The sequence below is a fragment of the Strongylocentrotus purpuratus genome, unplaced genomic scaffold (genome assembly GCF_000002235.5).
Source record: "Strongylocentrotus purpuratus isolate Spur 01 unplaced genomic scaffold, Spur_5.0 spur5_scaffold_4, whole genome shotgun sequence".
Lineage (NCBI taxonomy): Eukaryota > Metazoa > Echinodermata > Echinoidea > Camarodonta > Strongylocentrotidae > Strongylocentrotus > Strongylocentrotus purpuratus.
Window position 1 is genome coordinate 933,723 of NW_022145610.1, and position 23,666 is coordinate 957,388.

Below are 23,666 nucleotides of genomic sequence, written 5' to 3' on the forward strand. Positions count from 1 at the left end.
CTCGGAGATAAATTAGTCTGTCATCTTTGGTTTTAAAAACAGCATTGTTACTATTATTATCATTAAATCGGTGCTTTCAACTGCAACTCTAAATAAAATCGCGTGAGTTTTCAGAGACGGACCTGGGATCTACCGTAGTATGGTAGTGGCAAAAAACCACACATGGCGTCCGAGTATTCGCCTGTAAGCCATTCAACCCGATTTAGCAAGTCTTATCCTATCATCAGCATACACAATTACACTGTAAATTATTGAAACAGACTACACGTAGTCTGTTGAGAGTTAGAAGGGCGTTAACTCATGTACTACGAAATAGATTTAAAGCCTTTCTGGCTCTCAACTGACTACAAGTAGTTTACATTTTATTTTGTACACTGTAAAGAGTAAAGGTGCTATCTCGGATTTTTTTTATATCGTCAAGATTTTACAGTAACACTATGGGTGGTATTCTCGAAAGTGGACTAACTTTAGTACATGGTTTAATCCACCGACTAAGTATGGAATGCCAAGCGTCCATATGAATATATTTTTGAATAATTTGATATGTCGCTAAATTACCATGATAACATAATTATATCATAGTTATATTGTTGGTTATTAATATATAATAACATTTTATTTTAATTTAGTGACAGATTACATTATTCATAAAGGTATTCATATGAACACTTGGCATTCCTTACTTAGTCGGTGGATTAAACCATGGACTACAGTTAGTCCGCTTTCGAGAATACCACCCAATGTACCACCCAACTTTGTGCATAGTCTATTTCTTAATGATGACTATATTATTTGCAATACGGCTATGCATTGCTACCATTTTAGCAGGTGTGAATTCTTCAGGACACTGGCTCCACCCTTCATTAAGCTGGGCTTGGACTGCCTTTTCATCAACCATAGCCTGTGTGTCTTCTGCCAATTTAGTATTAAGTGTCATGGTAAAGATGAAGACTGCGTCTTTATAAGGAGCGCTATCGTTATCACAGTAAGCGTGGAACAAAATGGCTGAACAAGGAGGTAGTCTATCCACATCGGTAATCAGAACGACGTTAGAGCAGTTTTTGAAGCCTTCTTCGATGCGACCATGCACTTCTTTCTTCACTTCATCCGAAGCGGATTTCTCAAGGTCTGCGCCGACGATCCTTACGATGTCGTTCTCATGATGTTCTGGGGAAAAGACCTTTGCGTACATCTTAGCGACGTTGCTGGCGACGTCATTGATGTCAGTCTTGCCTCCGTGTTTCCCGACGAGTAGCAGTACGACTGGTCGTACGAGTTCACGATGTTCTTCAACGTGATCGAACGACGCACCGGCGATGATAGAAAGCTTTGATTCATCAAGACTCGGGTGCTGTTGGTGAAGGACATCTTGCTCCTGCATTAAGACATCAAATCGATCAGACCGCTCTCTTTTCACACATCCAGCACGTCCAGGTGAATCCAAGAAGGACCCAATATCTTTTACAATAGTTTGTACAACATCGGTCTTACCAACATCCATCTTTGAAGTATGAGGTATGAAGGCCAACGAAGCCAAAACAAAGGCAGTTAGCAATACCAATAGCAAGATGCAACTCTTCTTGCACATATGAGAAGATGATACTCTGTCTTCTCTGCTTGGGGCGCTTTTCCTCTCCATTCTATTCTTGCTTGTATACGTTGAGTTGGTGTATGTTCTCTTGGTCTCAACGGTTGGCCTGGCTTTGTCCAGCCAGGATTGCTGGCAGTGCCTTTGCCGACTCTCAGGACGAACGTCTACATGAGATGCTTTGGTAACACTTTTTTTGTAAGGAGTACTGGGTCTGATATTTGGGCGAGGGGAGAGGTATGGCACTCCCCTTCCTGTCGTTCGAATATCACGATTCATTTTCAAGGATGCACTATCTGCCTCGTCTAGTACGGCTGTGTCTGGTTGGACCATGGGTTTCGTCTCTTGTTGCCTTTTACTGATACGCTGCTCCACCGACCGGAAACTCTTAGAATATCCATGTTGAGTCTTGGATCCTTCGGGCTGCAACATGGAAGTTGGAAGGAAAGTGTCACTGCTGGGATCTTCTATCGTCTCCTCTGCACAATCCATGGGTTCGTCCTCGTCTGTTTCGTCTTCCTCTGTTTCGTCTTTCTCTGTTTCATCTGTCTCTATTTCGTCTTCCTCTGCTGTCGAATCTCGATCGTCGTCATCTGGTTCATCGCGACAAGCTTTCGCTGTGATGGCAGCGGTGTCGTATTTATCGTCTCCATCGCGCCTAGTTTCCGAGTGCGCTTCTTCACCCCCTCGATGTTTCTTCCTTTCCTTCTGCTTATACTGGTCAAGTCCAGTTTCCAACTCTGTTTCCTCATCCAGTTTTGGTTCCTTTCTTTTCTTCTCCTCTTTTGGGATGGGCCTTTTCCTTTTTCCAGCCTTCGTATCAGACCGTACTATTTCAGTTTTGAGCTTCTTTTCGTCCAATCGTTTCTTTTTTGCCTTCAGTGCAGGTTTGATGTCCTCCGCACTGTCTTTGACGGCCGTCTTTCCTGTTCTTTTTCCTTTTCGCTCCATAGTTAGTCTGAGAGGTACACCTATGTCCTGTTTGTGTGACAAGAGGATAGTTCTTGTTAAATAGGTTAGCAATCACCCTGATCTTGAAGTACTCTATTACACCAAAAGTTCTTTTCCCTTGAATGATACACGTATTTATGATAATAAATATTCGTCATTTTTTTTTAAAAGTATTGTGGCAAAATGAATTACCCACATGTATACTCCCCCAAATTCACGAGAGTCGTGGATATTGTCTTTGGCAGGTGAACAGTTACTTTTTCTATCTTTGAGTTAAATGTTTTTATATCATTCTTTGAGTTGTCGTTCGCATTCGTATTATATCCGATGTATCTAGTAGGGGTATAAAGGTTAGGTTTTTAACCTCCTATCCCTATTTCTTGGTTCATGTCCCCAATTGACCTTCACCTAAACAAACAAAACGTAAACTTGGTGAAGGAAGTCCGTAATCAGAAAAGAGTATTATCAGAATTATGTATATACTAACTATACTAACTGGCTGAATGGCATATATGCAATGCTGTTAGGATTACAACTTATATTATCAGAGCGAAAGCAGAACTGCCCTTCCTCTGTATCACTCGGTATCACTACCACTCGACAAACCGTTTTAATCTCAATATTGTTCTGTTTCTTATCAATGCTTGCCATATTGTTCACAGGATACACACCAGACTAAGTAATACATGCGCTCCACTATCACGTACACATTTGGTTTCTTCCTCTCTCTCTCTCTCTCTCTCTCTCTCTGTAATGGCGGGCTCGATCGTTCATTAATGTGGGGATTCCCCCAAATTTCTTCTTCCTCCTACTGAACACACACGCACACACACAGAGCAAAAGGCAGTTTGAAAATCGATCTTGAAATTCGAATCAAAATACAATTTGTATCTCTCTCTCTCTCATGATATTATTTAATGGACAAAGAATACAATGAATGTAACAGTGGCAGGAACGATAATGATTGTGTACAGCACAGTACTCACAGTAGTAATGTAGTTTGCTCAGTAGTTCAGTGTGATGCTGACATGTATTCATAGAGCGTTGGTATATAAGCGTATGTGGACTAGACCAATGCCAATGGCACGCTGCTGCGATTGCAATTTCAAGTTCAGTCTGGTACGTGTGTGTATGTGTGTTAACGGCTTGTGTCTACATTGGAAAGTTACAGGAGGTTCAGGGGCTGCTCCCCCCTTTCCCCTCATAATGCATTACTCATGTCCGCGAGTTATATTTACTCATCTACTCTTTCGGGCTACGCCACTGATATGAATTGGACTATGTTCTGTAAATTTGATTTGTGTATCCTCAATATGAAACTGAATGAACATTAATCTAATAATCCAACACAGACCAATTAATGTGCGCGCCAGACGAACATAGTCCGATCAAAGTTCACGTAGTAGCTCGTATGTATAATAGGTATACGTTTTGCATGCATGGTTGTTATAACTCCAGGAAGTGAACAAGAACATTATTGAATCGTTCCAATATTATCATTCTCTATATTCCATATTAATAGATAAGTTTAATTTGCAATATGTATACAAAATTCGTATGTATATAATAATGCGCTTCATTTTCTGTTTTATGATATAGCCTACGCATGTATATGTCAGCAAAGGCAATCACTACATTATTGCGCAGTATTAGAGTGATGGGGTTATTACCATTAGGTCCAATGCCAATTCGTCTAGTACCCAGCCCGTATTCCCACTTCGTATAGCCTAGGTCTAAACTGGTCTAATATTTTGTCAACACACTACATTCGTTTATTTCCCATGAGGTGCAATCATTACTTCTTTGTTACTCTCTAGTCGATTGATTTAATGACCATTAATGAGCTGGTAATCATTAATTTTTATCTGTTTGGAGCTAGATGGGCATAAAGCCATGATAGTTTAAAACAGAGGCCATGCCCTTCTGTTTATATATCAACAAACCATTTTGTCTGGTTCGTAATTGGTATCATATTCCAGTCTCGCGACAAAGCCATCTCTAACCCTTACCTGCAGTTTTAATTCGACCAGGTGGATGAGATAGGTCAATGAGTTCTGAGTTGCAAACTAAACGATCTGATGGCCAAAATTAGCATATATCGTTTCTCATACGGGCATTTAAACAAGGTGACAAGTTTGACAAGTAAAAAAAAATAAACTTCATGGAGAGTGATGAAGTGGATCTAGACTTTAGACGAATTGACAGATATGAATTAGATCAAATGGGAATTTATCCTTTACACGATAGAAGCATTAATTAACTTCGTTCAAGCCGAGAAGGGGGTATATTGACAGATAGCGCTGGGAACATGTAATTATTAGTTTCGTTGAGTGGTGATAAGTAAATGACACACGATCACAAGCTAGGACCTTCGAGAAATCATATCATATGTATTGCTATAAGATATCATATTCTGATTATGTAATAAGGCCATTGAAGGAATACTGTTTACAGTTTTCATAAGATAATGAATAATGCCTTCACTTATTTTTTTTTCTTTGGAATCGTGTTATGAGTGTTCATAACGGTATGATAATAAGCACGTTTTATATATCTCACGTTGATCTTTGCTCCCATCACACCACATGTCATGCACACTCATCATGTTTGTCATTCTATCTATTCGTTATTATGATATCATGAAAGGCAATATTTATCTTAACCAGAGAGAGAAAGGGGAAAGAGAGAGGACAGATAAGGGATAGGTGTGAGGACAGCAGTAGGGATGGGCTCTCTCTGTGTGAAAAAGAGTATTACTTTTTTTTCTTTCCCAAAGCATCCTCGTATTTCATATCGGCTTATATCGCAGAAAAGTGGATATATCTTTTCGTGTTTTATCCATCTCTCATTCCTACGCACAGTTCGTGATTCGACATTCCTCATTTGTTAACTTTTATTACATTTTTCGTTGCGATCAACTGTGAAGGCTTTTATTAGAGAGTATAACTAGAAATTCGTTTCACCGCCCCCTCTCAGTTTTGTAACATATCTGGCCATCTGCATATGTTTACAATATCGATTGTTCTATGAAACTATTTGTGGAATGTAGGTTAAATCTCGTAGGAGTCGATGGCGTGTTATTTCTATGAGACTGTTTTTTATGTCTGGAAATATTTGCACAGCACTCTGTGTGATTCTTTGTTCATGTAAGCATATAGGCCTACATATTATTTTCCTGCATGAGTCATTTGCCTATGGTATGTGTAGAAGATTTGTGAGAAGATTAAATTTTATTCTTTAGTACCATGTACCTGTAGTAATTACCAACGCTGGTAGCAGCTGATTGAATTTTTATTTTCCGCTGTATAGTATGTGTAGGCGTTTCCAAACTTGAAAAATATGACAATTTTAAAAACATTACACACGCCCAGTAAATCGCTTCGACTTAGGATTCCATTAATTTGATTTCCAATATATTTTATTTCGATCACCCTTGCACCCTTTTTTTTTAAAAATCAACCTTTATTTCTTTATATTCCAACGTTTACACTTTATAGGCTTCGTCCCTATATGTACACTGTTGCTCAAAAAGTGGGAATAAATGTTCTTATCTCTTTTCATGAGAATAGTATCATTAATTTTTGTGATAGTAAAAGGTGATATATTCTCAGAACAGTATTGATCACTCTATTTCTGGGCCTATCAGAACAAATCATATTCTCACAATCACTTCACGTAAAGGTGTCCACAAATATTCAGATATTATGGTCAACAATGTCTCGTCTCTCTCTCTCTCTCTCTCTCTTTCTTTCCGCCCCCCCCCCCCCCTCTCTCTCTCTCTGTTATAGTGACTGGGGATATCTTATAGGAGCTTATGGGAGCGGTCACATACGCCCCCGCCTCCCCACCCCATGACAAACAAATTTGAAAATATCGGCCCCCGGCCCTGCTTGCGAGTGTAGCATTTATTAATTTGGGGGAAATTCAGCTTTCAACTACAATACCTTCTAATAGTTTTGTATGACGTCTTCTAATACAACAAACTTTGTACACGCATGTATAATTACATTGCTGTTATCATCCAAAGTATTGAGATAGCTTTTTGTTTGAATTGTTTGCGGTCGTGTTTGAAATTATAAAGAAACTTCTTATACCATTCCCTCACTCTCTTGTTAATCCCCCTTGTCTTCCTCTCCATCTCTCTCTCTCTCTCTCTCTCTCTATCTCTCTCTCTCTCTCTCTCTCTCCCTCCCTCGCTCTTTTTGGTCTGTGCTATCACTGCTATGTTATGCTCTGATTCCCGTTCCTTTGATGGTTGAGGGACTATAGTCAACATCTCACGTTCACAGTACACAATCTTCCATAGCTTCTATCTACTTGGTCTTACGTTTTTCCTCTCTTGACATAATGACGAATGATGTTACAAGTATACACATAGTTGTGAAGGCAAGCTGATGTGATTTTTATTGCTACATTAATCAACCAGGCATTGTAACGAATGCAACTATGAATAGAATGGATTTCTTTATAATTTGGCATATGCATACAATTTAATTTTACCTAATGTAATCAATCAATCTGACTCACAGCGACAGCTTTTAATGCTAACACATGAATGTAAATGTACTTGGTAATAATGTTCATATGAGAGAAAAGGGTGCTAAGGTATAGTGATTTCAATGCTAGATGTGCAATTAAAGATAATCTGAAAGTTTGAGTGAAAACGGACCATTATTGATAAAAAAAAAATAATTGGGAAAACTGGTCTGATCGATTCCTTAATTCTCCCAACTATATTATTTTAATTAAATTAAGTTTTAGGTGAATTTAAATAGTTACAAAGCAATGAATTGGCTCTATATACCATTACAAACATGTAAGTGTTGAAATATTTTTAAAAGCCTGTTTAATGTCTTATTTTTTTAATCGAAAAACGGTTGGGAATGTTCCAAAATTGGTTGGAAGAATTTACTGTTAGAGGGTGTCGCACAGTGACGCCTTCAAACAAAACCATAAATATCTTTGTGGTTTGAGAATTTTTAAGGATTTTGTCCATGTTAGAGGGTTAGTACAATGGAAGTAGTATATTAAGTAACATTTAAACCAAAATTACGCAGTTTTTTCGTCAACCTTCAACAATATTACCGAGTCACTTTAAATTACTTTACATGGCATGATCAATCAATTCGGTTGCACCAATACGGAAAGATTTCTTTGTAAAACGCTGTGGCTTTGCAAAATTACCCATTTTCAGCTTTGATTAACTCCATGAAAACTTTTTAAACACTGGTATATATGTATAGATTAGTCTTGCACTGGAAACAGTTTAACAATCTTGAAGCCTTTGGTACATGATAAATACAGGGTGGCACAGGGAGATTATTTATATGTGTGGCATACAAAGAGTTAATAACATTGTTAAAGTAATGCGGTAAGATCGGTTTCAGATCGACGTAGTTGTTACGTGCACAATAACTGTGTAAGAACTCTCGAATAATTTTACATATTATATGTATGAAGCTGAATTTGAGGAGCCATGAACTATTCCAGAAGATAGGACAATATCTATACATTCATTCATAAATTCAATATTAGAAGTTTTGTATTGGATACTCATAAATATCTATGAAAACTACTTCTAGGCCTACTCCTAGACCTAGTCCAAGTAACAGTATAAAGATTATATGTTTGATTACCACACCATTATTGTTCTATAAATATATATTTCTTCGTTGTGCAAAGAAGAATGTTGTGTAATTCAATGGCTTTTTGCTGATACTTAAAGCTAATATATACCGGTAGCATTTACAAATATGTCATCTACATTCTTTTAAATTGCAACAATAGAAACAATAAGATAAAGTCAGAACCTATCGCAAACTGAATATTAGAATGACTCGTAAGATCTATCAACAAATGAAAGAGCATGAGCACTGCATCATTGTTACTATCATGTTTGTTTTTTAATTTAACATTTTCAACCATCAGTCTCCACGCTCCTTTCTTTCGTCAAAATATTCCACCACCGCACACCATACAAACACACCGCCCACACCCTCACATATAAACACGCAATCACTCAAATGTAGGTGAAATATTATGAATATACAATTATAGATATCGCTGACATTTTATGATATAATTCATTAAATATTTGTGAACAGATACATAATATCATATGTGTAACACAATGTGGTACCCCCCCCCCCCCCAGGTTTGTCTTATAATATGAAGGATCAGGAGAAGTCAAAATCATTGCTTGGTAATTTAATTAATCAATCATGACTATGTTGTTGGCGAGACGACTATTCATTGCTGCAATTTTGTCTTTGGGGAAACTCTTTTAGACATTGACGCAAGTGTTGCTCAAGAATCCCCAGTTTGCTGGTGTCCTCCGGGAAAGAATCTTCTCGCGTGAAGAAGAAGACAGCGTCCTTGTACGGTGCTCCCTTGTCAGTCACCCTGGTCAGTCACCCATGTCCGAATGAGCGGTTTCGTCCGGAGCTGGAACACTCGGTGATGCTTTGGTAAAAATGATGAAACCAACTATGAAAACTGATATGACGATCAAGGTTACAATAGATCCATATTTCCAAATAGATCCATCTGATGACGGTGCTGGACCTTTGTTTTCACCTTGGTCAGTTGCAGACTCACTCGGGGTATCCTTACTTGCTACTTTACGTCGGGTTAGCTCTGTACCTTCAGACACTTCAGCAGGTGTTGGTATTGTCTCTGTCCCTATTGCTTGGTCCACTTCATCGGTACCTTCGCCTTCCATTTGAAGTTCCTCAACTCTATCTTCGTCTTGCTTTCCTTCTTTCGCTCTCATTTCTTCCTCTCTAACCTTTTCTTCTTCAGCTCTCTTCCTTTCTTGCTCTCTTTGCCTTTTCTCTTCCTCTCGTTTCCTTTCCTCCTCTATTTCCCTTTCTTCTACTCTTCGCTTTTCCTCTTCTGCTCTCTTCATTTCTTCCTCTCTCTTCTTTTCCTCCTCTCTTTTCTTTTCTTCTTCAGCTCTCTTTATTTCTTCCTCTCTTCGCATTTCCTCTTCCTCTTCCTCTCTCTTCTTTTCCTCCTCTCTTTGCTTTTCTTCTTCTGCTCTCTTCATTTCCTCCTCTCTTCGCATTTCCTCTTCCTCTTCCTCTCTCTTCTTTTCCTCCTCTCTTTGCTTTTCTTCTTCAGCTCTCTTCTTTTCTTCCTCTCTCAGTCTTTGTTCTTCCTCTCTCTTCTTTTCCTCCTCTCTTTGCTTTTCTTCTTCAGCTCTCTTCATTTCTTCCTCTCTCAGTCTTTGTTCTTCCTCTCTCTTCTTTTCCTCCTCTCTTTGCTTTTCTTCTTCAGCTCTCTTCATTTCTTCCTCTCTCAGTCTTTGTTCTTCCTCTCTCTTGTTTTCTTCCTCTCTTTGCTTTTCTTCTTCAGCTCTCTTCATTTCTTCCTCTCTCCGCCTTTCCTCTTCCTCTCTCTTCTTTTCCTCCTCTCTTTGCTTTTCTTCTTCAGCTCTCTTCATTTCTTCCTCTCTCAGTCTTTGTTCTTCCTCTCTCTTCTTTTCTTCCTCTCTTTGCTTTTCTTCTTCAGCTCTCTTTATTTCTTCCTCTCTCCGCCTTTCCTCTTCTGCTCTCTTCATTTCTTCCTCTCTCAGTCTTTCTTCTTCCACTCTCATTTCCTCCTCTCTTTTTCTTTCTTCTGCTCTCCTTGCCTCTTCCATTCTATTCCGTTCTTCTTCTCTTTGCCTTCCTTCTTCTTCCACTCTCATTCTCTCTTGTTCTCCACCATCATCCTCCATCACTCCGTTCACGTTCTTGTCTACTTGGACTTCTGCTGTACCTCCATCTCCAGGACCATCTTGCTCCTCTTTCTCTCCCGATGCTTGAATGTTTGACGCCTGTGATATCCCATCCATGTTTTCTGAAGTTGTACTCTCTTCAGGAGTAACATCCTTGGCATCAACAGCTACAAAGTCATCAACTATAGTATCCATACTGGTAGAAGATTGTCCTCCTAATTCTTGAGGTTCTGTCACGCCCTCCTCACTCTGTTTCACTGCTGCATCAGTCAAGTCAGACATCTTGAGTCTGTATATTCACGAATACTGTGATGGAAAGATGAAAACATTGGACATTATTTCACTTCATGATTATTATTTTTTTTTTTCATAGGTTTTTATTCTCTTCTCTCATAAAGAAAATTGTACATAATTTATAACATATTATACAAATAATCTTGACATAGGCCTAAATAAATTTGCAAGTGAACTTTAACATTTCCATACAAGGTTACAAATACATTTTCGTATAAAATATATTGCAAATAACGTTACACATTTAAAGAAGAAAAATATTCACTTGCATATAAATTTCGAATTATTTCTTTTCTCTTCCACAATATTTTTCATCGGCTGGTCAAGAATTGAAAAGAAGTTATATATTATGTGTCTATTATATATAGAGGGGTCACAAAAGAAGGTAAATTCTCAGAAAGGGCAGTTAGAGCCGGCGGATGACCGGAGATCCATTCATATCCCACAAGACAGATAATACTAATCAGTTAATATAGCCTACAAATCACACTCCACCAACCAATGCACTCCAAGTCTTACAATGTGCTCATGGTTTGTCATTCCTCTTGCTCTAAAGATTTTTCATATGGGTATACAGAAGCATCCTGATCAACTCTATAAACCGTAAACGATTCGAAGGGGGGGGGGTGTTGGAAAAGTTTCCCTAAATTAGTCAACGAAAAAAAATGAACAAACTTTCAAACAGGGAAAAGAAATTGTCGTCACATAACAAGTTATGAACAAAAGTGTCCAATAATTTCTATTGCTGAATAAATATTAAATTAAGTAATCCTGACTGCAAATTCCGTGACCACCCCCCCCCCCCCACTCCTTCCCTATATGAAGCCCCTCTGAGGGTTAATGAATAATGCAGTTGACAGAGACGTTCATGCTCATTCAATGGCTGTTTCCGCTGATACGGTTACAATAGATTAGGCTGTTTGAGCCAATTCCAAATCAAATGCCTTCAATATGTGTGCACTATTAGTGGCCATGCAAGGGAGTTATGGCTTAAAGGGATCCGGTAACTTTGTCTTGGATCCTTTAGAAGTAATCCTTGATTTAGCTCATGCTGCAATGATAATTATAAACCTTTGGGTCAATCAGGAACTCCATGACTTTTACAAGCCGATCGCCTGTCTGATTATCAAGATATTAATGATCGGAATTAACAAATTTTGAAAACCGTTCGCCGAATGGTTTTCATAACACTACAGTCTATTGGGGAAAACGAGTATGGTAAAACCGGTCACTCAAAGATTTTTACTTTTTTGAGGCACTTCTTGATCATTTTGAAGCGCGATTTTTTTAGGGCTTCAATATCACACCATATCACAGACATTGGTAACATGTAGGACCGTGTATCTCAGATTTAACATTGTTAAACGATCCCTTTAATGATTTTATTTTTAATTTGATGAAACAACGTGATAAAATGAAGAAGAAAGCAAAAATAACTAGGAATGAAGATGATTGGAAAAGTTATAGAAAGATGAGAAATATTAAATTAAAAATGCAAAGAAACGATATTATTCTGATAAAATACGTGACTGCCAAAGTTGTAAAAATTCTTGGGAAATTTTAAAGTTATTGTGCCCAATAAATCGACAGATTCTATTATTAATAGTATGAATAGTAAAAATGATAAAATTGCTAACGAATTCAATGAACACTTTGCAAATGTAGCTGTTAGTATATGTACAAATTAATATGTTCCTATTTTAGAAGAAAGGTCTGTATGCTGTGAGAATTCTTTTGAATTATCCCCTGTTGATATAGTTGATGTTCTTAAAGAAATTTTTGCTTTAAAGAATAAGAAGTCTACTGGTGTTGACGGGATTAGTACCTTTATTTTTAAACTGTGTGGGCCCGATATAGTTCGAAGCATCACTTAAAAAATAGGTCAATTAGCGAAGGTGTGGTTCGAACTAGGTGGAAAATAGGCAAGATAATTCCATTATTTAAGAAGGGAGAGATAAAGCTAATCCTGATCATTACAGACCGATTTCTCTTTTAATACCTTGTGTGTCGAAGCTTTTGGAAAGAGTTATACAGCGGCAACTCACCCGTTTCTTATCGAACAATAATATTTTGGCCAAACAACAATCGGGGGTTTAGGTTTAATCATTCGACGATCACTACACTTATAAAAGTTACGGATGATTGGCTCATGTCACTGGACGAAGGCACGTACACAGGCACTGTTTTTGTTGATCTTCAAAAGGCTTTAGTAGACCACGGAATTTTCTGGCAAAATTAACCTCTTGTGTTGGTCTACAGGGTTCATCTTCGAATTGGTTTAGAAGCTATTTAAAGGTACTATGTCTCATTTGCAGGCCCCCCAAATGAAAAGGTTAAATTCGAACGGCATTTGAAAGGTAATACTAATTTAGAACTTACCTAAAAAAAGGGGGCTTGAAAATGTCTTTAAGTGGGAAAATAACGACTATTAGTTGTCGAATCGATTTAGGAGCTATAGAGCCAGTAAGTAATAGTCTGATTTTCAGACCATTGTACCGAATGGTCGTACGTTGTATGCTGCGCAAAGATTCAATCAGTTTAATTTTGGCCATTATAAGAAGTGGGTTATTGATGTAGACAAGTGCTCATGTACTCTTTACAGCTCATGTTATGTATGTTATTACCAAAGAAGAATAGAAGGCAGCCAGTCACTCAATAGTGTCTGACAGTGAAGTCTAGCAAGTAAAAGTGTTTCCTTGCATAATTTGAATATTAGGACATTGCTAACGTTAAAATTTCACAGATACGACAAACATGACATCTTCATAATTCCTGCAAAGTTCTACAGAATTTGATGTTGGCTGCAAAAGGGACAGAGTATCTTTAAATGGTAGACGCATAATAACTTGGATTAATAATCGTTCGTTGGGTACAAGATTAGCTTGGGGAATACCCAACCCCTTCACCCTAATCATGTCTGCTCTTGAGGAAGCCCAAAATGTTTCTACTACCCCCCCCCCCCCCCGACTACCCCTCAGATACAACGAATAGGTATGAAATCAAGACAGTGCAAAGTAATTTCCAATATTTCTTACCAGTTAGCTGAGGTTGTCCGTGTATTGCTGGAGATATCCAATTGACTTTGTATAAATATTAGAATTGTCACAGATATAGTCACAGACAGAATTGTCTCTATAGTACCGTAGACGATCAAGCCGAGAGTAATACTGCGATTGCAATGAGTGGGCTTCCTTACGCGTCATCGCTTGCTAACGTGTGGAATGTATACAAGTCTCGCGAAATAGATGGCGTACTTTTGATAGAGAGACGGAGAGAGTTTACCTCTCCTCACATAATGGTAGCTAAGAGAATGTGATACACATGTGGTATATAATACATGATGAGTATGTGGTATATTATATGATTATTATGTGGTAGATATGAGGATGGTTTCACCTAGTGAAAGGAAACCCGGAAGTAATAACTTGCAGTCAAACGAATGAAACCTGACCAGTCTTAATAACTTTGATGTAAACTATATACGCATAATATCGTAAATTTAGAAATAATTCATTCTTCTGTTCTGAAATAAAACTCAACTCTGATGCTCATTAGGACATTATTATTCTGAATAAATCTAATTGGAGCCCAGAATTATTTCCAAAAATAGCAATGGAGTGGTGTAGATCCAACCATTGAGGATCGATGCACAGGTGTAGGGGGGGGGGCAGGGAAGTGGCGGGGAAGGGGCGGGGGCACTTGTCTCATTATGTGGATGTAATGACAAGGATATTAAGAAAGAGAAGAATAGGAAAGGAATTTAATTCTATTTATTTCATGTTGTATTTCTCTATCTCTATCTCTCTAACCATCTCTTTCTCTATGCCCCCACTCCTTGTTATTGTAGGACTCGCACCGTAACTGGGGAGGGTTTATAATTTGTATACTACAAAACAATGTAATAAAAGCTTATGGGAGCGGTCACACACCCCTTACCTCTTCCCCATGACAAAACATCGGCGCCTCTGCTTGCTAGCAATCAATTCCACACAATAGCAAATTTATCAACTCGGGCAAAAAATTTAGCTATCAACTGCAATGCCTTTTAATACATTATTATGACCTCTTCTAATACAACAAGCTTTGTACATTTGTACTTTGTATTGAGATAGTTTTTTGTTTGAAACGTTTTCTTAAGATATGCGGTCGTATTGGACATTATAAAGAAACTTCTTATACCATGCTCACTCTCTTGTTAATTCCACCCCCCCCCCCCCCCCCTTGTCTACCTCTCCATGGGCCCGTTCCTAGAAACCGTCATAAGTCTAACTTCTTGACTATCCCATTGAAACGTGTGTACGCGTTTCAATGGGATAGTCAAGAAGTTAGACTTATGACGGTTTCTAGGAACGGGCCCCAGATCTCTTTCTCTCGTCTCCCCACTCTCTCTCTGTTTCCCCATCTATCTCTCTCTCTGTTTCTCTCTCTCTCTCTCTCTCTCTCCCACCTCTCTTTGGTCTGTGCCATGCTTTCCCGTTCCATTGATGGCTGTTTTTCTTCAAGAGGACCAGAGCAACATCTCACGTTCACAGTACACAATCTTCTATAGCTTTCTATCTACTTGGTCTTACGTTTGTTCTCTCTTGACATAATGACGAATGATGTTACACGTATACACATAGTTGTGAAGGCAAGCTGATGTTATTTTTATTGCTACATCAATCAACCAGGCATTGTAACGAATGCAACTATGAATAGAATGGATTTCTTCATAATTTGGCATATGCATACAATTGAACTTCCTAGCGACAGCTTTAAATGCTAACAATAAATTTAAATGTACTAGGTTACATTGTTTAGATGATAGAGAAAGTGTGCTAAGGTAGTGACTTCAATGCTAGTTAATGATATTAATACAAATTGGGAAAAACTGATCTTATCAACATATTTTTAAAAGCCTGTTTTATGTTTTATTTTTATGGAAAAATGGTTGGGAAAATTCAAAAATTGGTTGGGAGAATTTACTGTCACAACCACTTTACTGTCACACAGTGACGCCTTCAAAGAAAACCATAAATATCTTTGGGGTTTGAGAATTTTTCAAGATTTTTTCCATGTTAGAGGGTTAGTACAGTAGAAGGAGTATAATAAGTAACATTTCATTACAAAATTACGCAGTGTTTTTATCAACCTTCAACAATATCACCGAGTCACTTTAAATGTACTTCACATGGCATAAGCAATACATTCGGTTGCACCAATTGACGGAAAGATTTCTTTGTAAAACGCCGTGGCTAGGCAAAATTACCCATTTCCAGCTTTGATTAACTCCATGACAACTATTTTAACACTGGTTTATATATATATAGATTAATCTTGCACTGGAAACAATTAAACAATCTTGAAGCCTTTGGTATACCTATCGTATTATAAATACATAATCTTTATGTTGTTACTTTGACTAGGTCTATAGGAGTAGATAAATAATCTCCTAGTCAAAGTAACAGTATAAAGATTATATGTCTGATTACCACACCATTATTGTTCTATAAATATATATTTCTTCGTTGTGCAAAGAAGAGTTGTATAATTCATTTGCTCTTTGCTGATACTTAAAGCTAATATATACCGGTAGCATTTACAAATATGTCATCTACATTCCTTTAAATTGCAAACACTTTTTTTTTTTTTTTAACAATTTTTTTTTTTTTTTTTTAACAAACACACATAACCACACACACACACGCACACACGCGCGCGCACACACACACACACTCACGCACACAGGCGCGCACACATGTTTGTTGATATTCGATAGTTGATATGTGTGGCATGATAAATCCTGTTAGGGATGTTATATTAATCTGCAAAGACCGAGTTAGTACCCTTATCCCAATTGTTTTATTCAAACATCACATAAGCAACTTTGGCGCAAGTCGATTTTTGCACTCTCGCAAACAATGCCTCATGTTCATCCAAGCGTGAACACATACCACACGAAATGATACCAAATGATTTGGGATAAAACACTCTTTCACAAGATGTATAATAATTTACATATAGATATAGATAAACATATGCCAAATAAGGCTATTTTGTTTTTTTGATTTGATGAAACATCGTGATTAAATGAAGAAGAAAGCAAAAGTAACTAGGAATGAAGATGATTGGAAAGATGAGGAATAGAGTTACATATGAAATTTAAAAAAGCAAAGAAACGATATTATTCTGATAAAATACGTGACTGCCAAAGTCGTTACAATTCTTGGGAAATTTAAAAGTTATTGTTGCCTAATAAATCGAAAGATTCTATTAATAGTATAGAATAGTAAAAATGATAAAATTGCTAACGAATTTAATAAACACTTTGCCAATGTAGCTGCTAGTATCATTATGTACAAATGAATATGTTCCTATTTTAGAAGAAAGGCCTGTAAACTATGAGAATTCTTTTGAATTGTCTCCGTCGATATAGCTGATATTCTTAAAGAAATTTTTGCTTTAAAGAATAAGAAGTCTACTGGTGTTGACGGGATTAGTACCTTCATTTTGAAACTGTGTGGGCCCGAAATAGTTCGAAGCATCACATACTTAATAAATAGGTCAATGAGTGAAGGTGTGGTTCCAACTAGGTGGAAAATAGGCAAGATAATTCCATTATTTAAGAAGGGAGATAAAGTTAATCCTGATCATTATAAACCGATTTCTCTTTTAATACCTTGTATGTCGAAGCTTTTAGAAAGAGTTATACAGCGGCAACTCACCCGTTTCTTACCGAACAATAATAGTTTGGCCAAACAACAATCGGGGGTTTAGGTTTAATCATTCGACGATCACTACACTTATAAAAGTTACGGATGGTTGGCTCATGTCACTGGACAAAGGCACTGTTTTTGTTGATCTTCAAAAGGCTTTCGACTTAGCGGACCACGGAATTCTTCTGGCAAAATTAACCTCTTGTGTTGGTCTACAGGGTTTATCTTTGAATTGGTTTAGGAGCTATTAAAATGGTAGACACATAATTACTTCGATTAATAATACGCTATCGTCAGAACTACCCCTTACACACGGGGTATCTCAGGGATCTATTCTCGGCCCCATATTATTTCTTATACTTATTAATGATATATGCCCTCTTGTTTTGAAAAATGTTCGGTTCACCTTTATGCAGATGACACCGTTATATATTATTCTGATAAAGACCCTTGTAATATTGAAAATGTTTTGAATATTGAATTGCATAAGTTATATTCTTGGATGTATTGTAATAAGTTGAAAATAAATTGAACTAAGACTGTTGGTATCCTGATAGGCACTAAATATATGTTGAACAGACACAGTAGGTTGAACTTAAAAATAAATGATAATGAAATTGTTAAAGTTGACAAATTTAAATATCTAGGTATTTTTAGTGAAATTCATGATATTTTAAATTGGGAAATTTTAGAAAATAGACAAGTTAGGCACAGTTATTCTTTGGTGTATAAAATGTTTCACGATTTGGCACCTGTATATTTGAAAGAGAACTTTGTTGTTAAGACTACAAACTATATGCCATTAGATTTACTAATTGGGTGGTATTCTCGAAAGCGGCCTAAGTTAAACCTGGCCTAAGTTAAACCGTGGTTTAGTTAGGCCAGGCTTAACTTAGGCCGCTGACCTAAGTCATTTTCATTTCTCGAAAGGTGGCCTAACTGATCCATGGTTTAAACCTGGCCTAACTTAGTCCATGGATTATTCACCATGGTTACGGTTTCTGCACATGCTCAGTACCGAAGCTGCGACGTCACAATGCACTAAGACAATGGATGCGCGCAGTGTGGAGAGGATGCATCACCTCGACAACTTGAGCAATATGACGTCACAATGCACTAAGACAATAGGCTAAGACAATGGATGCGCGCAGTGTGGAGAGGATGCATCACCTTGACAACTTGAGCAATATGACGTCCAGGGGCGGCGGAGCGACTTCCAAAGCGGGGGGGGGGGGGGGGGGGGGGCAATAACAAAAAGGGCACTTGCGGGAATTGTATCGTAGTTAAAAGGACAATTATCAGAGGTGAAAAGGGTCACATATCACACCTGAAAAGGGGCATTGAACATATTTTAATAGGGGCACTTATGAGAATGAAAAAGAGGCACTTATAATAAAGGAAATGTGCATTTGTTGAAGGGAAAGGGGCACCGATAATTGTGTTAATAGGGGCACCTCTCAAATTTAGATAGGGCAATTATCAGAGGTGAAGGGGCACTTCTCAAAAGTAAAAAAAGGGGCACTTATTGCAAAGGAAAATGGAAACTTGTCAAAGGAAAAGGGGGCGTGTCAAAATTAAAGGGGCACTTATCAGAGGTGAAAAGGGTAAGGGGCACTTTTCCTATGGAAAAAGGGGCATTTCTTACAAAGTTAAAAGGGAACTTCCCTATATAAAAAGGGGCATTTGAAAAAAGGGCACTGTACCCCCCCCCCAAAAAAAAAACTCTTTCTCCCTATCTCCATCTCTCTCTCTCTCTCTCTCGTTCACACACACACTATCTCACATCATTGTTTATATCTCTCACCATTAAATTGTTCTTTCTCATTTGGTTCCCTTTCTCTTTTACTCTATCTCTCCCTCGCTCGCTCTCTGTTCTCTCACTGTTCTATTTCAAGACTTTTTCCATGTATAATTCAATGAACCCAACAGTATGCACACGTAAATAGTTTAGCCTAAACCGAAAACACAGAATTGTAAGCGTACGATTATCTATGCACACTCGACAATCAAGAAGTTTGGCTATATTTATTAAAGAAATAAAAAGCTCAGTTTGAAATGTTATGACAGAGATAATATACCCTGGAGGACTTGGGAAGGGGTAGCGGGAGGGGTGGTGAGGTTAGGGGGATCGATAAGGGGGTAGTGTATAGGTAAATTACTATGATTTGTTTATCTAAAAAATTGATATTGTATGTAAATTAATATGATTTTTGCTTTTGGACCCCATGGAAGAACAGGACCATTTTGAACAGGCGCGGATCCAGGGGGGGGGGGGGCCGAGCGGGCCTTGGCCCCCCCCCCCCGCAAAAAAAAAAAAAAAAAAAAAAAAGAGAGAAGAAGGAAAAGAAAGGAAAAAGGAGAAAAAGGGAAAGAAAGAAGAGGAAGAAGAAAAGTAAAGGGGGAAGAAGGAGATCGGGGGGGGGGCCGAAAGGGCCTTGCCTCCCAGGCTGTCAACCCCCCCCCCCCCCCCAATCAAAAAAAAATAAGAGAGAAGGAAGGAAAGGGAAAGAAAAAAAAGGAAAAGAGGAGATACTGGCGTACTGATAGAGGGGGGGGGGGGGCTTAGGGGAAATCAAATTCAAACGTGGTTTATTTCTGATTCCACAACGGTGTATTACAAATAATGCTGAAATGACATAATTTCCGAAATTTTTCCTTACTTTTTAGTAAATTATACGTTTGTATGTGTTTGTTGGAAAATAAAAAAAAATCCTAAATTTACAACCAGGCAAAAAATATGATTCTTGAGATTCCTACATGTCAGGGCCCGAGGAACGGCGGGGATCGAGAGCCTCGAGGCATCAAAATATGCTCATCTGACCGTGATTAAATGCCTAAAACCCCTAAGCTTCCGGGGGCTTTGCCCCCTGGATTCCATCTAGGGCCCTACGGCGGGCCCTTATATGATCATCTGACGGTAATTTAATGCCTAAAACCCCTGATTTTTTGGGGCTCCGCCCCCTGGACCCCACGCGAAATAGTGACTTGCCAGTGTCACAAAATAATAAGGTATACACAAAAATATGCTCATCTGACCTTAATTAAACGCCTAAAACCCCTGAGCTTCCAGGGCCGGCTCCGCCGACTCGACCCCACCTCTTTGAAATTCAGACAAGGATTAAGAGTATAGAGAACGGTACAACGCATCGTTTTCTTTCTCTAATGATTTAATGAAATGTATAAGCTTCCGCGCTTCGCGCGGGAGGGGGGGGGGGAACTGAAATCAGACGAGGATAAAGGGTCGAGAACAGTACAACGAATCGTCTTCTTTATCTAATGATTTAATGAAACGTAAAAGCTTCAGCGCTTCGCGCGGGAGGGGGGGGGGGAACTGAATTCAGACGAGGATTAAGAGTCGAGAACGGTACAACGAATCGTCTTCTTTCTTTAATAGTTTAATAAAAGGTCAAAGCTTCCGCGCTTCGCGCAGGAGGGGGAGGGGAGGAACTGAATTTAGACAAGGATTAAGAGTCGAGAACTATACAACGAATCGTTTTCTTTCTCTAATGATTTAATGAAACGTAAAAGCTTCCGCGCTTCGCATGGGAGGGGGGGGGGGAACTGAAATCAGACGAGGATAAAGGGTCGAGAACGGTACAACGAATCGTCTTCTTTAATAGTTTAATAAAACGTCAAAGCTTCCGCGCTTCGCGCAGGAGGGGGAGGGGGGGGGGACTGAATTTAGACAAGGATTAAGAGTCGAGAACTGTACAGCGAATCGTCTTCTTTCTCTAATAATTTAATAAATCGTAACGTTTTCCGCGCTTCGCGCTGGAGGGGAAAAACTAAATTCAGACGAGAATTATTTTTGAGAACGGTACGAATCATCTTCTTTCTTTAATAGTTTAATAAAACGTCAAAGCTTCCGCGCTTCGCGCAGGAGGGGGAGGGGGGGCTGAATTTAGACAAGGATTAAGAGTCGAGAACTGTACAACGAATCGTCTTCTTTCTCTAATAATTTTATAAATCGTAAAAACCGTCAAAGCTTCCGCGCTTCGCGCAGGAGGGGGAGGAGAAAAACTAAATTCAGACGAGAATTATTTTCGAGAACGGTACAACGAATCGTCTTCTTTCTCTAATAATATAATGAAACGTCAAAGCCTGGGAGGGGGAAACTCGCCCCCCCCCCCCATTACGTCACTGTTGGTCACCATAACGTACCAATATTTGGCTCGCATAATTTCAAATTTGGGCCCCCCCCCCCCCTCAGAAATCCTGGATCCGCGCTTGATTTTGAAAATGGTACTGAAATGGCTTATCTAACCGTTTGTCTATACTTTACACATTTACTTACTTTCTTATTATTTGAAATGTGTTATATATGTATTTAAAAAAAAACTTGTAGGTATATATGGATTTCGGAAAGAAAAACAAACAAACAATAACTCTCGTTTCGAGAAACTTCCTTCGAGATTAATTTCTCACTTGAAAACAGCTACGAAATCAAATACGTATTCAAATTATTAAATAGGTATCCTTACATTTCATATTTTGTTAAATCAAATTGATTGGATGTTCTTTTGTTCTGAAAAATATTGTTAAAGAAAAAACAACATTTTTCCTACTTAAAAGTTGAGTTTCTAGCGATATTCATCATTCATGTCCTTTCTATATTATACAACATCTGAAATACTGAATGTAGATCTTGTTCGATTTAAACATAACTTGATTACATAGGATATCAATGAGTATTCATATATTTCGTATTACTAAAGAATATTCAATGTATTTCATTCGTGAACAGAAATACTGTTTTAATAACCCGCTCTTCCTGTCATCGAAGGGTTGTAACCTTCTGTAGATTCCAGAATGCTGTAAGCTATGTCAGAATGGTTTTCAATCGCACATCACTGTTTTATGACATTTTACACCGTTCTTTAGCATCACCTACAATGCATCCCATCCCAAAGCTGCTTAAGTGATTAACTTAGCAAGGTTCAAGATAAATCTGAAGATGATTTGATGACAATTATTTGATGACGTGGAACACATTTAGATACCTTTTGATACATTTTGTTACTTTTTGATACATTTTGAAGGATTACCACACAAAAGCTAAGCTTGAAGCCGGGGTAAAATCCTTTACTATAGAAATAACAACCTGCACCGACGTGAACGTAACTATTTTTCTTCATGGTCTTTTCCAGAGTTGAAAAAACTCGTTACAACTTAATCATGATAATGAACGAATCATATGATAATGCATCATCAACGTAATATATATACATTGTAATGATACCATGAGATAATCATCAAGAAGGATTACCACATAAAAGCTGAGCTTGAAGGCGGGGTAAAATCCTTTACTCCTTTACTATAGAAATAACAACCAGCACCGACGTGAACGTAACTCTATGTACAATTTTGAAATATATATCTTACAACTTTAAGCAGAAAAATGCGTAGATTTCCGGGGTTGGTCACCGCCCCCCCCCCCCCCCTGGATACACCCCTGCAGACATTATAGTCTTAAAAGTTGTCATGTCTGCTCTTGAGGAAGCCCAAAAATGTTTCCACTACCCCTCGGATACAACGAATAGGTATGAAATAAAGACAGTGAAAAGTATTTTCCAATATTTCTTACCAGTTTAGCTGAGGTTGTCCGTGTATTGCTGGAGATATCCAATTTTATAAATATTAGAATTGTCACAGACCGAATCGTCTCTGTCCGTTTCCGTAGACGGTCAAACCTAGAGTAATACCAGGGAGGTAATAAGTGACACCTCCCTGGTATTACTGTGATTGCAACGAGTGGACGACTTTCACGCATCATCGCTTGATAAAGTGTGGAATGTATACAAGTCTCGCGAATAGATGGCGTACTTTTGATGAAGAGATGGCGAGAGTTTACCTCTCCTCACATATGGTAGCTAAAAGAATCTGTTACACATGTGGTATATAATACATGATGAGTATGTGGTGTATTATATGATTATTATGTTATACAGAGTGAGTCAGAAATATGACCCACTTTTTATTGTTTGAAGTATGAATATTTAATCATGGGTTTCATGATATGTCTTGATAGAGTTATTCTCCCAGTACATTTAGGTACCATTTCCATTTGAATCTCTGCATGCATGACTGAACATCAGACAATCTTTACAAGACTGCCAGATCTCACTTGCGCCAAGTTACTGGGTCAGGAATAAAACAGTGCATTGAACAAAGACAGTCAGACAGATACACACACACACGCGCGCGCGCGCGCACGCACGCACACACGCACACATACACGCATACACACACGCAAACGCAACACACACGGTAACAATTGTTTCATAATTTCCCCTTTTCTGATTAAGCACTAATTTTTATCAAGATCCCTGAATGTTCAAGTGGCATTTCCCTGACAATCTTTCTCTTTAGTACACATTCATTACCACCATCATATCATCATCATCATCGTCATCATCTT

At 38.2% G+C, this 23,666-nt stretch overlaps 2 protein-coding genes across 3 annotated transcripts; both read right to left on the reverse strand.

The window, feature by feature from the left end:
• Positions 1-600: 600 nt before the first annotated feature.
• LOC105445345 (torsin-1A-interacting protein 1-like) lies at positions 601-3,812 on the reverse strand. The gene is made up of 2 exons (XM_011680805.2): positions 3,526-3,812; positions 601-2,566 (listed from the first exon to the last, which is right to left on the reverse strand). Exon 2 carries the CDS (start codon positions 2,537-2,539, stop codon positions 767-769), a length of 1,773 nt encoding a protein of 590 aa, XP_011679107.1. The 5' UTR covers positions 2,540-2,566; positions 3,526-3,812; the 3' UTR covers positions 601-766.
• A 4,608-nt stretch (positions 3,813-8,420) lies between these two features.
• LOC752318 (golgin subfamily A member 6-like protein 22) lies at positions 8,421-22,944 on the reverse strand. 2 transcript variants are annotated; one of them, XM_030997552.1, is made up of 2 exons: positions 22,833-22,944; positions 8,421-10,565 (listed from the first exon to the last, which is right to left on the reverse strand). In XM_030997552.1, the coding sequence occupies exon 2, from the start codon at positions 10,539-10,541 to the stop codon at positions 8,946-8,948; it is 1,596 nt and encodes a 531-aa protein (XP_030853412.1). In that variant the 5' UTR covers positions 10,542-10,565; positions 22,833-22,944; the 3' UTR covers positions 8,421-8,945. The 2 variants fall into 2 exon arrangements, with proteins under 2 accessions (XP_030853412.1, XP_030853411.1); XM_030997551.1 differs by lacking the exon at positions 22,833-22,944 and adding an exon at positions 13,589-13,721.
• Positions 22,945-23,666: the final 722 nt, after the last annotated feature.

Excerpts from the sequence above, each read along its gene's own strand:
- LOC105445345 (XM_011680805.2), bottom strand. The coding sequence starts at position 2,539 with ATGGAGCGAAAAGGAAAAAGAACAGGAAAGACGGCCGTCAAAGACAGT.
- LOC752318 (XM_030997552.1), bottom strand. The coding sequence starts at position 10,541 with ATGTCTGACTTGACTGATGCAGCAGTGAAACAGAGTGAGGAGGGCGTG.